Source organism: Notolepis coatsorum (assembly GCF_963971535.1).
Source record: "Notolepis coatsorum genome assembly, chromosome: 4".
Classification (NCBI taxonomy): domain Eukaryota; kingdom Metazoa; phylum Chordata; class Actinopteri; order Aulopiformes; family Paralepididae; genus Notolepis; species Notolepis coatsorum.
In genome coordinates this window covers 43,716,763-43,730,128 of record NC_140168.1, presented here as the reverse complement: position 1 = coordinate 43,730,128, position 13,366 = coordinate 43,716,763, and the positions used below count along the sequence as shown (strand labels likewise).

At 42.2% G+C, this 13,366-nt stretch overlaps 1 protein-coding gene across 2 annotated transcripts in view; it reads right to left on the bottom strand.

The window, feature by feature from the left end:
• LOC311227184 (homocysteine-responsive endoplasmic reticulum-resident ubiquitin-like domain member 2 protein) overlaps nt 1-9,799 on the bottom strand; it is a 33,733-nt gene extending 23,934 nt beyond the window's left edge. The window contains exons 1-6 of one of the 2 annotated variants that reach the window (XM_084312732.1): nt 9,684-9,799; nt 8,011-8,370; nt 2,431-2,508; nt 2,170-2,286; nt 460-593; nt 101-226 (exon numbers count right to left, since the gene is read on the bottom strand). In XM_084312732.1, the coding sequence (XP_084168858.1) occupies nt 101-226; nt 460-593; nt 2,170-2,286; nt 2,431-2,508; nt 8,011-8,157 (602 nt within the window). In that variant the 5' untranslated portion in view covers nt 8,158-8,370; nt 9,684-9,799. Of the gene's footprint in view, nt 1-100; nt 227-459; nt 594-2,169; nt 2,287-2,430; nt 2,509-8,010; nt 8,371-9,007; nt 9,130-9,683 lie in introns of those variants that run through there. The other variant, XM_084312733.1, reaches the window with a different exon arrangement.
• Nucleotides 9,800-13,366: the final 3,567 nt, after the last annotated feature.

Here is a 13,366-nt window from a genome sequence, read left to right as displayed (position 1 = left end):
AGAGAGAGAGACAGAGGTTAGTTGAAAAGATGAGAACTGTAAACATTGTTATATCAGATAAGCAGCATTTGAACGTTAATAGCTGAAATAGTAAACTTACTAATGCATGTAGTACTGCCTGGCATACAGCTGCTGCCACCAGATCAGTGTCATGGGGTTGTACATGGGATACGGTGGCATGTTGGTGGGAGGCGCTGGCTGTGTAGAGTACTGGTTCCATGGGTGACTAGGAAGAAAAGGGGCATGACCATTACAACTTAAAAACACAATGGAGCCATCACCACCTTCCTTTCCTTGATCCCCCCAATCAATGATGTAGGAGACTTGCCCCGCCTCCTGTACAAGATTCAGAGATTCTTGAAACGTCAGTGACATAACAATGGGATAATGCAATTGCAAAGGTTCTTCTGCTGACAAAGAAGTCCCAACAGTTAGGGAGGGATCAGCGTGGAGACTTACCCGTGAATGAAAGCAGGGTGTACTGGGTAGTGAGGGAAAGGTCCCACTCTGTGTCTCAGTCCATCACTGCTCTCTCCTGTAGAAACTGATTGGCTGTCCTGACTGGAGGAGGAACTACTAGAATTCTGAGCAGTCTAAAGCGGGTAAAAAAAAAAAAAAAAGCTGCTGTAAAATTTGGAAGCAACACTTCACATTGCAAAAAGACTTAACGATTCACAGACGTGCGTGGTATAAGATAAGATAAGATATTCCTTTATTGATCCCCTTGGGAAATGCAGGCACCATAGCAGCATGGGGGAGGGGAGGTACAGGTAGTAGAAGACATGATACAGGTCTTTATATTATCGTACAGTGGAGAAGTAAAATAAAAATAGAATAAAAAAATAGGCAGTGTAAACAATAATAACAATATAATTAACTCTGGGCATGCGCATAAGGGCAGTGTAAAAGGTCAAGGTGCAAGATGAGGGTATGTATGCCCTCTCGAATTAGTATTTGCCCTACAATAAATATACCGGTAGTTACAATATATATATAATCTAAAATCGAATCTAATATATATAATCTAAAAATGCTAAATATATGCTCTGGTGAAGTAGTATACAGTATACACATAAGGTGCAGTATGCATAAGGTATGTAGCCGTGATATACTTCATACGTTATATATTGTCTGTTTAGGTAGTTCGTTTAGGTGGGAGTCAGACACACTCAGTGATGGAAGTTCCTAGCAGTTAGGGGTGGGAATCACCAGTTTCATCATGATACGATACGATATCGATTCTTTGGACAACGATACGATATTTGCCGATATCACAAAGTCTCTCACGATACAATACGATACGATTAGATTCAGGTGCCTGCAATCGATATGAGATGATATCATATGCCCATTTAACACAATCAGTAACATTTAGATCAACCAAAAAAAGGTAATGAAAATATCATTTGACATTTGTATTTTTGAGCTCTTCCAGACATTTAAAGGAAAATCAATATTGTTTTTAATACAAATAGACTTCCCGTTCACTGTAAAGTGCCACGTTTTGATATATTGAGCTTTAAACTTTAAGCAAAATTTTTTGGAACTCAAAACTCACAACCTAATACCCCTCCCTGTTGCATGATCATGTATAGGCCTACATTTATTATGTATTATATTGTTTATGTTTAAATAAAATTTAAATCATTTAAATCATCTGGTCTTTCCAAAGACGCGCGCACACACACACACAGAAAGGGAGAATGCTATGCTGTAACATCTACACACACGGAGCTACTGCTGTTGTTCTTGGGCGGATATGAGACTCGCCACAGGATTTTCAAAATAAGAGTATCGATATGAATCGATCTTATTACATCGCATCGATCCGATTCGATCATTGATAATTACATCGATGTATCGATCTGGATCGATGTATCGTCCCACCCCTACTAGCAGTGCCCACTGTTGTGGAGCCTGATGGCCGCTGGTATGAAGGACTGGCCGAGGCAGTTAGTTGAGTGTTGGGGGGGGTATGAGTCTGTGACTGAACATGCTTCTCATCTTGACTAGCTCATCGTAGAGGGGGTGGGAGGGATTCTCCAGGATAGCAGCCAGCTTCCTTCTCATCCCCCTCTCTGCCACCACCTCCATGATGAAAGGTGTACAATGATGATGAAATGAATGGCAATGTGGTGGAGAGGTGTGAGGTCTGAATGAGGAACATACCGTGGGAGCAGCGGGGGAGGTCCCGGGGGACCCGTTACCGTGGCTCCTGGGAGGCTTAGGGGATGCAGGAGGCGTCCGGGAGGCGCAGACCAGATGAAGCATGTGGTATTCGTCCTGCTGCATGAGCCGTCGGTGGGGGAGGGGAGGAGAGGGCATTAGCAAACATATACCAACTATTGCATAACTGATATAAAAAGGGCATCGTTTAAAAACAGCTCATCCAGGAGTACACTAGGCATGCAGCGGTCAGAAAAGACGTACCTTTCTGAGCACATCTTTCAACGTGAAGTGGTCTAGGAGAAGCTTCCCAGAATAAACCAGTCTCTGGTCTTTAGAGCTCTGAAACAAAAGATAAGGTCATTGTAAATGTATGAGGGGAGGATTTATGAATTAGGTCAAACATTAAAATCCTGTTCTCTTTAAATTCACCTTGATTAAAATGATAATAAGATGCGTGTGGTCCATGTCAAGTCCTCGGATATGTGGACTCTGAGGTACTTAAAACTGTTCACTCTCTCAATCGGTGCCCCGTCAATGCTGAGGGGGCTGTAGTCCCTGACCCTAGGGCTGGGCGATATAACGATAACGATAATTATCACAATATATTTTAATAATGGATATCGAAAAGAAAAAATATTAAAAAAAATAACATTTTTTTTTTCTTTTTTTACCTGAAACAGGGCAGTTTTAAAACCAGAGACAGTGGACAGACTTGTCTTTCTTGCCTGCAACTTAAAGTAATGGCTTTGCTTGTCCAAATGACAATACTGACCAAATTGAGATTTATTTTTCTCTTGTCCATTTATTTTGTTTGCTTTCTAATTTAAAATACAGTTTGAAATCGTCTGTACACAGTAGGCTATGTGTGCTAGCAGAGCTAGTCTCCAGTCACGAGTCACGGTGCACATGTGTGGTGGTTTGTCCACCAAAAAAGCGCCAAAAGATAGAAAAGAAACTAGCAGAGCCAGAACTGTTCAACTCCCCTGGAGCCACAGCCAGCAGAGAACCCAGTTTACTTTCGCTTTCAAACCAGCTGCAGCCTGAGAACTGGAGTGTGAGGGGATGTAACACTAAAGATGGCGGCAACGACAAAGAATTGCTGCAAAATAAACATACATCTGTTGTTAAAAAATGTATAATAATAAATATTTTTTTATATACTTATAACAATATCGATAATATCGAATATCGAGTGATATGATATTGTTATCGATATCAAGATATCATTTTTCACCATATCGCCCAGCCCTACCTGACCCCCGACCTCCTAAAGTCCACAATCATCTCCTTTGTTTTGCTGATGTCCAGGGAGAGGCTGTTCTCTTGACACCATCCTGCTAGAACCTTAACCTCCTCCAGGTAGGCCCTCTCGTCATTTGCAGAGATCAGGCCCAACACTACTGTGTCGTCAGCAAATGTGATGCTTGTGTTGTTGTTCCGCTGTGCCACACAGTCATGTGTGTACAGGGAGTAGAGGGGGGGACTCAGGACACAGCCCTGGGGGGCCCCTATGTTGAGAGTGATGGATGAGGAGGTGCAGTTGCCTGCTCTCACCACCTGGGGTCTGCCCGTCAGGAAGTCCAAGACCCACTAGCAGAGGTCATAGTTCAAGCCCAGGTCCCTGAGCTTGGCTATGAGTATGGAGGGACTATGGTATTGAATGCTGAGCTGTAGTCGATGAATAGCATTCTCACATAGTTCCCCTGCCTCTTGTCCAGGTGTGATGCTGCTGTGTGCAGCACATGGGTTATGGCATCCTCCGTGGACCTGTTGGGGCGATATGCAAATTGCAGGGGGTGCAGGTTGATGAGGAGGGAGGAGAAGATGTAGGATGACCTTGTTTGTGACCTCAACATGCAGTTAGGTCAACAGGATCAGTGGGTCTTAACAGTGGATTAGGCATAATATCGTATGGTTAGGACAGACTAGTAGTTATAATATCGTATGGTTAGGACGGACTAGTAGTTATAATATGATATCGTATGATTAGTATAGACTAGTAGTTATAAATTGTATGGTTAGTATAGACTACTAGTACTATAGTTAGTATAGACTAGTAGTTATAATATTGTATGGTTAGTATAGACTAGTACGCAGTGGTGTAAAAAGTACCCAGAAATTATACTTAAGTGAAAGTATGGGTACCGTCTCAAAATCTGACTCAAGTAACAGTCAAGTATCTGGCTAAAAACACACTTGAGTAAAAGTAAAAAAGTCCTACTTTTAAATGTACTTAAGTACTAAAAAGTAAAAGTAATTTTTTTTAAAGGGATAGACCACGGGTCTCAAACTCATTCCATCGTGGGCCAAGTTTTCATTTTAACTATACATTGCACCAGGTGAGTTAGTTGAAGAGGTGAGCCAATTAGTGAGATCATCAGCTGGTGTTTAGGCAAGGCTGGAATGAAACCAAGCATACACTCTGCCCACAATGGAATGTGTTCTGTGATAGACAATGCTGAAATGAAAGAACAGAGGACACTTTATTATTTAATTATTATATAATTATTATAAATATAATTATAATCATATTATTTAATGCACTTCTCCATTGAAGGTAAACTAACATGGACGGCATTCACATCACAGCATGAATAATATCACAATATTAAAAACAGAATGGTGTATCCTGAATAATATCACAATATTAACCACAGCATACTGGATTATCCTGAATAATATCACAATATTAAAGCCAGAATACTGGAGTACCCTGAATAATATCACAATATTAAAGACAGAATACTGGAGTACCCTGAATAATATCACAATATTAAAGCCAGAATACTAGAGTACCCTGAATAATATCACAATATTAAAGACAGAATACTGGAGTACCCTGAATAATATCACAATATTAAAGACAGAATACTGGAGTACCCTGAATAATATCACAATATTAACCACAGCATATTGCGGATCAGACTGTCTATTCTTCTGATAGCAGGTGTTTAATCAAAGATCCCCGCTTTCTAGTGTTGCACAAGGACCAATCAGCATGGGTATGGGCGGGTTCATTTTCCATTGATGGGGATTTGATTAATTAATTAAAATATACTAATTAAAATGGTTGGACCTGTGAGATTTGTACTTTGTACTTTGTAGGTCTGCATTTTAAATGTAAGGAGTAAAAAGTATGTTTTTTTTCTCTGAAATGTAATGGAGTAAAAGTACAAAGTATACAAACCTAATAATACTCGAGTAAAGTACAAATCCCCCAAAACAGTACTTAAGTATTGTAACAAAGTACTCCGTAGTAGTTATAATATCGTATGGTTAGAATAGACTAGTTATAATATTGTATGGTTACTAGACTAGTAGTTATAATATCGTATGGTTAGTATAGACTAGTAGTTATAATATCGTATGGTTAGTAAGTATAGACTAGTAGTTATAATATCGTATGGCTCTGACCAAGAGAAAGTACAAGAATTTGTACCAAATCCGGACATCCACAGTCAAATTACTTTGAAAGAAAATTAGTCTATAACTTTGAATTGGGTGTATGTGAGTATCACAAATAATCGGAAATTAAGCTCTGAATATTTATGAATTATGCAGTGATGTAGTCATCAGAAAAGTAAATAGACTATATATAGTGGTATTTTCTGTGTCAGGAAACCATACCTTTATGGCTGTGTTCACTGTCGTCTCCATGTACACAGTGATTAAACAAGGCTGCACAGATACCATGAAATTAAATTACTTCACGTTTTTCAAGAAAAATAAGGTGGGAACAATAATAAAATAGTTTATTCATTATGTTAAGGGGAAATAAAATGTGAATAGGTAGCACCGGTTAGTTTACTTCCTCTTTGGGTAGAGATGTTTTGACAGTGGCTCAGGAGGTAATCAGTCTGGTAATCAGAAGGTTCCAATTCAATTACCGCTCCTCCCAGGCAGCGTGTCGAAGTGTCCTTGAGCAAGACACTTAACCCCTAATTTCTCCCGATGAGCAGGTTGGCTCCTTGAATGGTTGCCTCCACTGTCAGTGTGTGAATGTGTGAGTGAATGTAAGGAACAAAATTGTAAAGCGCTTTGGATAAAAAGTGCTATATAAAATGCACCATTTAGATGTTTTGACAGTGGAAAGTCATACAACTGTTTGCAGTGCATATGAGAACGATTCTGAACACAAGCACCTGGAGTGGTGAATTTTCCATTTTTAAACAACAGCAAAACTGAAAAAAAAGGGTTTCCTGAAATGAGGCTACAACTCCACAAGAGAGTAGTTTGGGCATGGCGGTGCCCCTCTTTATTTACATACATCAGAACTTGAGCAGGGGCAGAACGCAGCAGAGACTTCGCAGAATCAAATTAACTGAACAAAAGAATCTCAATGTCCTATCGGCCTGACGTCAAATCATAGCCTCTCAGGCCAAGAGCTTCAGCTGAATCACTCCATATACCTTTTTAGAGAGGTGCACGTAGGCTCTGTATGTGGACTCTGCTGGTGGACTCTTTCACCCACGCCAGGACCACAGATACCCGACCCATCATTTTAGCTTTACTCTACACTTCTCCAAACCAAACCTAACCTAACCTAACCTGGGGCGGCAGTGGCTTACGAGGTAGAGCAGTAGTCTCATAATCGGAAGGTTCATGGTTTAGATTCCCACTTCTCCCGAGCAGAGTGTCGAAGTGTCCTTGAGCAAGACACCTAACTGCTCCCGACGAGCAGGTTGGCACCTTGCATGGTTGCCTCCGCCGTCGGTGTGTAAATGTGTGAGTGAATGGATTTACCATTCATGTGGTCAAATGTTCTTCTAACCTTCTTCTATATTTATATTAAAAGAGGTGAATTATAGGTTGTAATTGTGAATCACAAGATAAAGGCTGTATCTAACAAAGTGAAGGAAAAGCAGCAGTAAGGGTGACATACAATATTTTTCTCTCGTCAACACAAAGGATTAGGCATGGAGGATGCTTCAGTCACTGGTACAAACTACTCACTTCTAATCAGTGTTACGCTACTGTACATAACCTCCTTAAATGAGTTCACGTGGAGCTTGAGACGGCTCTGTAGTAGTAGGATATAGACTGTAATTGATCCATCTTAAGCACCGCCTACTTTTCTTGATCCTACAATCACAACGGTTGCTTCTCTCTGACAAACTTTGTGTCATGGGGTTGTACAGGGGACATGCTCGCATGTTGGTGGGAGGGGCTGGCTGTGTAGAGTACTGGTTCCATGGGTGACTAGGACTGTACATTGGAGGTGGTTGGGTGGCTAATCATGGCTCTTACAAGTATATGCCTTATTAGACTGTTAGGATGTACAAACTATGGGTGGGGCGATTAACCGAGTTTCAATTATGGTTTCGTCTTCCCACGACCATGAAAACAAGATATTCGAGATAAAACGATTATTATGCCGCATGCCATGTGGCTCTCATTTTGTCTTGTGTTGTAAATACAACGCACCCTTCCTTCACAGAGGTGCGCTCTGCCCCTCCCCCCAGGCCCAAACAGTAGATTCAACTCATGTTGAGGAGGGAGCCACAGAAAATGTCTCCAGTTATTTTGAAACGTCTTTGGTAAACTTGTAGAAGATGACACAAAGGCAGCCTTTGGTCAGGAATACAGATTCTTAAAACAAATTTGTCGTCATGTGATGTTCTCAAATCAATGAGTAATTGTGTTTGATATATCATGAGTTGCAATATCAATCAAATTAATCATAATTGTGATTTTTGTCATAATCGAACGGCCCTAGTACAAACCCCAGAGGAACGTGCTAAACCTAGAAATGTGCTACAGTACTTGGCAAAGAAAAACGCCCAGTGAATTAGCATTCTGAGCTCAGTATCTGCCCTGAGAGGGCCATGGTAAAACACTCACCGGTTTACTGGGGTAGACATCCGATAGGTGGGCTTTAAGCTTCTCCACTGTCCAGTTCTGGTAACAGTTGATGGTCTGGTCAACATACTTCTGGTTGGGTGCCTTGATGACGAGGATAACGGGACTGTCCACAATGCCTTGATCCATGACTCAAAACCATCTGTCTGCGATGCAAAAGTCACTGTGTGCTGGTGTGCTCTTCTAGGCACAACGGAGTTCTTTGCACATTGTTGCTAGACAATATAATATGGCTTGTACAAAACAACAAGTCTGGCTCTTCCTTCCTCAGAGAACAATGGAATATTATCAAGCAGCAGTCGCAAGGTGGATGGGGATCACGCCCATTATTGTGTCTGAAGTCTGGAGAGAAACGGATATATGACTGTTAAGGAATCATCAATGTATCATGATTCACAGGAACACAAACCTTTCTCAAGATCATATGAGATACTAGCTATTATGCAAGGAGATACAGTGTAGTCCAGAAGTCTTAAGACAGTGAAGGCTGAAGCATTTGTTGTTTGGCTCTGTGCTCCAGCACATTGCATTTAAAACAGAACGGTGACTATGAGGTTGCAGACGTCATTATTGACTGCAAAGGATTTACAACCAAATATGACTACCGCTACTTTATTTAACTTAATTTATTAAAATGTTGGCCCGGCTTTCTACAAAGGGCTACAATTGCTACACTGTTTCACCCGATATGGATGTAAACAGCCTCAAAAGTAAAGCTGTAAATCTTGCACTTGTAGTCAAGTGGTCATTCGTGAAATTATTTTGTCTTTCCCGTTAATAAAGTATTGTACTGTACTGTATTTGCAAATCTGGTATGTCATAAATGTATAGATGTACGTAGCTAGCAGTACTGTCTATCTGTATGTCGTGTGTGTCATATATGATTAATTGAAAATGGGGGACCCTGATGTAAACAAGACGAAAGTCTTTCTCTGGTCTGCATCCCCTTAACAATTGTATGTATTGAGCTGTACTGTACCCATTCTGCAATCTGTTAACGTTTTCAATCAATCAATCAGACCAGTGCCCTTCAATCCACTTGAATGGGACTTAATGGGACTTAGTGGCCTCTCCATCAGAATGCTATGAACACACTATGGGGATATATGTAGTTGACCTCTGTGCGTTATGTTGTCCAGTCCCTGCGGGGTCAAAGAAAATAACGTTAAACAATCAGCCTTCTGTCACTATAATTAAAGTACCGATTAGATTACTTTTTCTGTCCGATTTCTCCATTGACATCCATAGTAAAATTGGACACGAAAACGCACCTATCTGTATTTGCACTTTTAGTGACAGGAGGGTGATGATTTCGGCCTATATTTTCTCTGGACACTCGGTGACTGGATAACAACATTGAGAACATAAAGAGCACCGCATTATATGATGAGGCACTGACGGGTGTTTGTTGACGTGATCGTTTACGTTACTTGCGTGTTGTAGATAACGTCACTCTGAACACTATCACTGTCGGACCGTTTTAGCCAAAAACGGTCATAACAATAAATTACGAAATAATGTTTAACCTTAGTGAGCGACTAGCCACCACATAGCTAACGCAGCATAAGTTGATAGCAAACTTAACGCTAGCTAACTAAAGTTAAAACGTCCTCAGGCAATGTCAAATAAAAGCCGGATAGCCATCATGTACCTACCTTATTTAGCAACAGTTATGTAAATCCCATAAAAGTGTAGTTACACGTCTTTGATCAACATTAATGTCATTGAATCCTAGACCTGTTTTGGTCGCCTCGTTAGCAGCAAAAGATGGAGCAATCAGTGCGGAAATGACGTTAAACTACGTGTGGAACAGCTGATCGGGCAGCGTGAACACTTAAGGCAACCGTCTTGCACTTCCGCGTTTCTCTGATTGGCCGAGCGCCTTCCGCGTTTCTCTGATTGGCCGAGCGCTATGCTCCAGGAGAGAGGAGAGAGGCTGAAAACCCGCCGTTCTTGCCCGACTGATGGGAGCCGAATCCCGGATCCGATTTGTCTGATGAATACCCGCAAAACATGGAGGTCCCAAACGCATGGAAGTATTGATTGCGCCGTAACGAATCATTAAAAAAGCTACCGTTAACTGGAATATGTTGTGCCTTTACACATATGTTGGATTATGTAATTGGTTTGTCATGACAAACAAATAAAAAAATCGCGATTTACCGGTGGCTACAACAACACACTTTGCGCTCGGCCAATCAGAGAAATGCGGAAGTGCAAGTTGGTTGCCTTAAGTGTTCACGCGTCCCAAACGCATGGAAGTATTGATTGCGCCGTAACGAATCATTAAAAAAAGATACCGTTAACTGGAATATGTTGTGCCTTTACACATATGTTGGATTATGTAATTGGTTTGTCATGACAAACAAATTAAAAAAATTGCGATTTACCGGTGGCTACAACAACACACTTTGCGCTCGGCCAATCAGAGAAACGCGGAGGTGCAAGTTGGTTGCCTTAAGTGCATGGAAGTATTGATTGCGCCGTAACGAATCATTAAAAAAAGATACCGTTAACTGGAATATGTTGTGCCTTTACTTTACACATATGTTGGATTATGTAATTGGTTTGTCATGACAAACAAATAAAAAAAATCGCGATTTACCGGTGGCTACAACAACACACTTTGCGCTCGGCCAATCAGAGAAACGCGGAAGTGCAAGTTGGTTGCCTTAAGTGTTCACGCGATCGGGCAGCTGATTCCAACCAATAGTGTTCTCTATAGATATCTATGATTCCAACTGCGTTATTTTTTTCGTCGCCGCAAACTGCTCTCTGATTGGCCACTGACGTTTCCAACTCTTTGGCAACCACCGCAACACTTCCGGTATTTGAGCTCATAGGAGAGAGGCGTGATTTTTTTCCCGTAGCCTCTGTTTGCGAATACGCTCTCTGATTGGCTAGACCGCGTACAGGGAAGAAGAAAATACCCTCTCTGACTGGTTTAGCTCCGAAGGAACTCTTTCGCCTTGTACATATATTCTCTGCTTCGAAGTGGTTATGCTTAAATTCTATGCTACAGGCGCGACAGGCGTGACAGGCGCGCTCCTCTTCCCAGCGCCGTGCCTCGCGTTTATGAGCTCTCGGCGGCAGCGTTTTTGGGCGGAGCGCTCCCAGCGCATAATGGCACGGGCACACTGAACGCACACGAATTTCATGCACGGGTTCCGCGCGGGATCGCGCGCCTGGCCAGGCACACCTCCAACTTATATAAGGCGCGGAAGCGCACAGAGGAAAGCACATTTACATTGGGACAGCTGTAAATGCCTAGTCTATATGCAAAGTCAGTCCCCGTTTGAAGATTTTTTTAAGATTTCCAGTTCCAGTGTTCTATTGTCCATTTTGTATGTATAACCTGTTATTATATAAATAATTAGTATGTCATTTTAGAATGATGATCAGTGTGATCAGTGTGATCTAATCTACGAATTCCAATCTGGCTTCAGAACATCCCACTCCACTGACACATGCCTTCTATATTTAAACGACCACATCAAACAAGAGGTGGACGCGGGAAAATACTGCGGCATGGTCATGCTGGACCCAGGGGTGTAGCTCCAGATTCTGGGCCCCATGAAAGAATGTATTTGTAGGCCCCCAGTGTATGCGAGCGCGCGTAAGCGCGCGACCGAATTTTTTTTGGCCATTTTTTTATTGATGAAAACGCATAATATGGTTTTTACCTATACATTCGGATCAGCAGTTCAGCACCTGCACTGTTGGTGGGTGAGCCTAGTAAAGGATGTCGCATTGCGTTCATCTTCAATGAATGGACCAATGCAATAGTCTACCAAAGCCCCCCCTCTCTCTCTATATATCTCACACACACACACACACACACACACACACACACACACACACACACACACACACACACACACACACACACACACACACACACACACACACACACACACACACACACACACACACAAACATAGTATCAATGAGAGCATCAATAATACACCTGAGTGATGTCTAGTAAAAAAAAAAAAAAAAAAATTTTGGGGCCCCCCCTCAGTGCTGGGCCCTTGGAATCATCCTAAACTACCCCCCCCAGCTACGCCCCTGGCTGGACCTACAAAAGGCCTTCGACACTGTCAATCACACCATTCTGATTGACAAGCTAAAAGCAATTGGTTTTGATAGTCTATCAGTGAGCTGGATGCAATCCTACCTGGAGGGGAGAGAGCAGATGGTGGAGGTAAACGGTACCCTATCCCCCCCCCTCACAGTAAGCTGTGGTGTTCCACAAGGAAGCATACTAGGTCCGCTACTGTTCCTAATTTATGCAAATGACATGTCGTCAGCTTGTGACTGCAACTTGTTCCTGTTTGCGGACGACTCAGCCCTGCTGGTCTCTGACAAGAGTTACAGGTTGAAAACACCCTCAGCTCAGAACTAGGCAAAATCTGCATATGGCTCGCTGATAACAAACTATCATTACACATGGGCAAAACAGAGTCCATTCTCTTCGGTTCAAATAACAAACTCAGCAAGACCGACGGCTTCTCAGTTACAGTGGGTGACAATATTACCTGGGTTCCATCCTAGAGGCAAATCTTTCCTGTGACAAAATGGCATCCAATGTAATAAAAAAAGTCAACCAACGAACTCGATTCTTGTACCGGATCTCCTCACTGGTAAACAAGAATACCCTGAAGACTCTGGCAGGAGCACTCATTCAAGGGTACTACGACTATGCTTGCACCTCATGGTACCAAAGCACCTCAAAGGCGCTAAAAACAAAATTACAAACATCTCAAAACAAACTGGTCAGACTACTGCTTGACCTTACTCCTAGAACCCACCTCACCCCTGCCCACTTTGACAACTTAGGATGGCTTAGAGTAGACGACAGAGTACAGCAACTTGCAATGGGCCTGGTCTACAAGATACACTACACGACCAAGGTACCCATGTACATGTCAAAATACTTCCCAAAGGTCAGTGAATACCACGATCACAACACCAGAGGGAGCTCCACAAATTATGTTAAACCCAGATTCGGCTCAAACAAGGGACTAAACACGTTTCGCAATTATGCCACATCAATGTGGAACGCCCTACCCAAAGCTGTAAAGGAATGTGAATCACTACCCACTTTCAAAAACACTCTCAAAAAACACCTACGGGAGACTGCAATTCGAAACTGACCCCTGTAAATGTCCTAACACAACCCCCTCCAATGTACAGTAAATTACCAAGTCTTGTCAATATTCCAATGTACAGTTTTGTTTGTACAGTTGTACAGTGTCCCCCACCCACCCACCCCTCCTACCCAACCCCCCCCCCCCCCCCCGACTCCTACCCAACCCCCCCCCACCCACCCAACCAC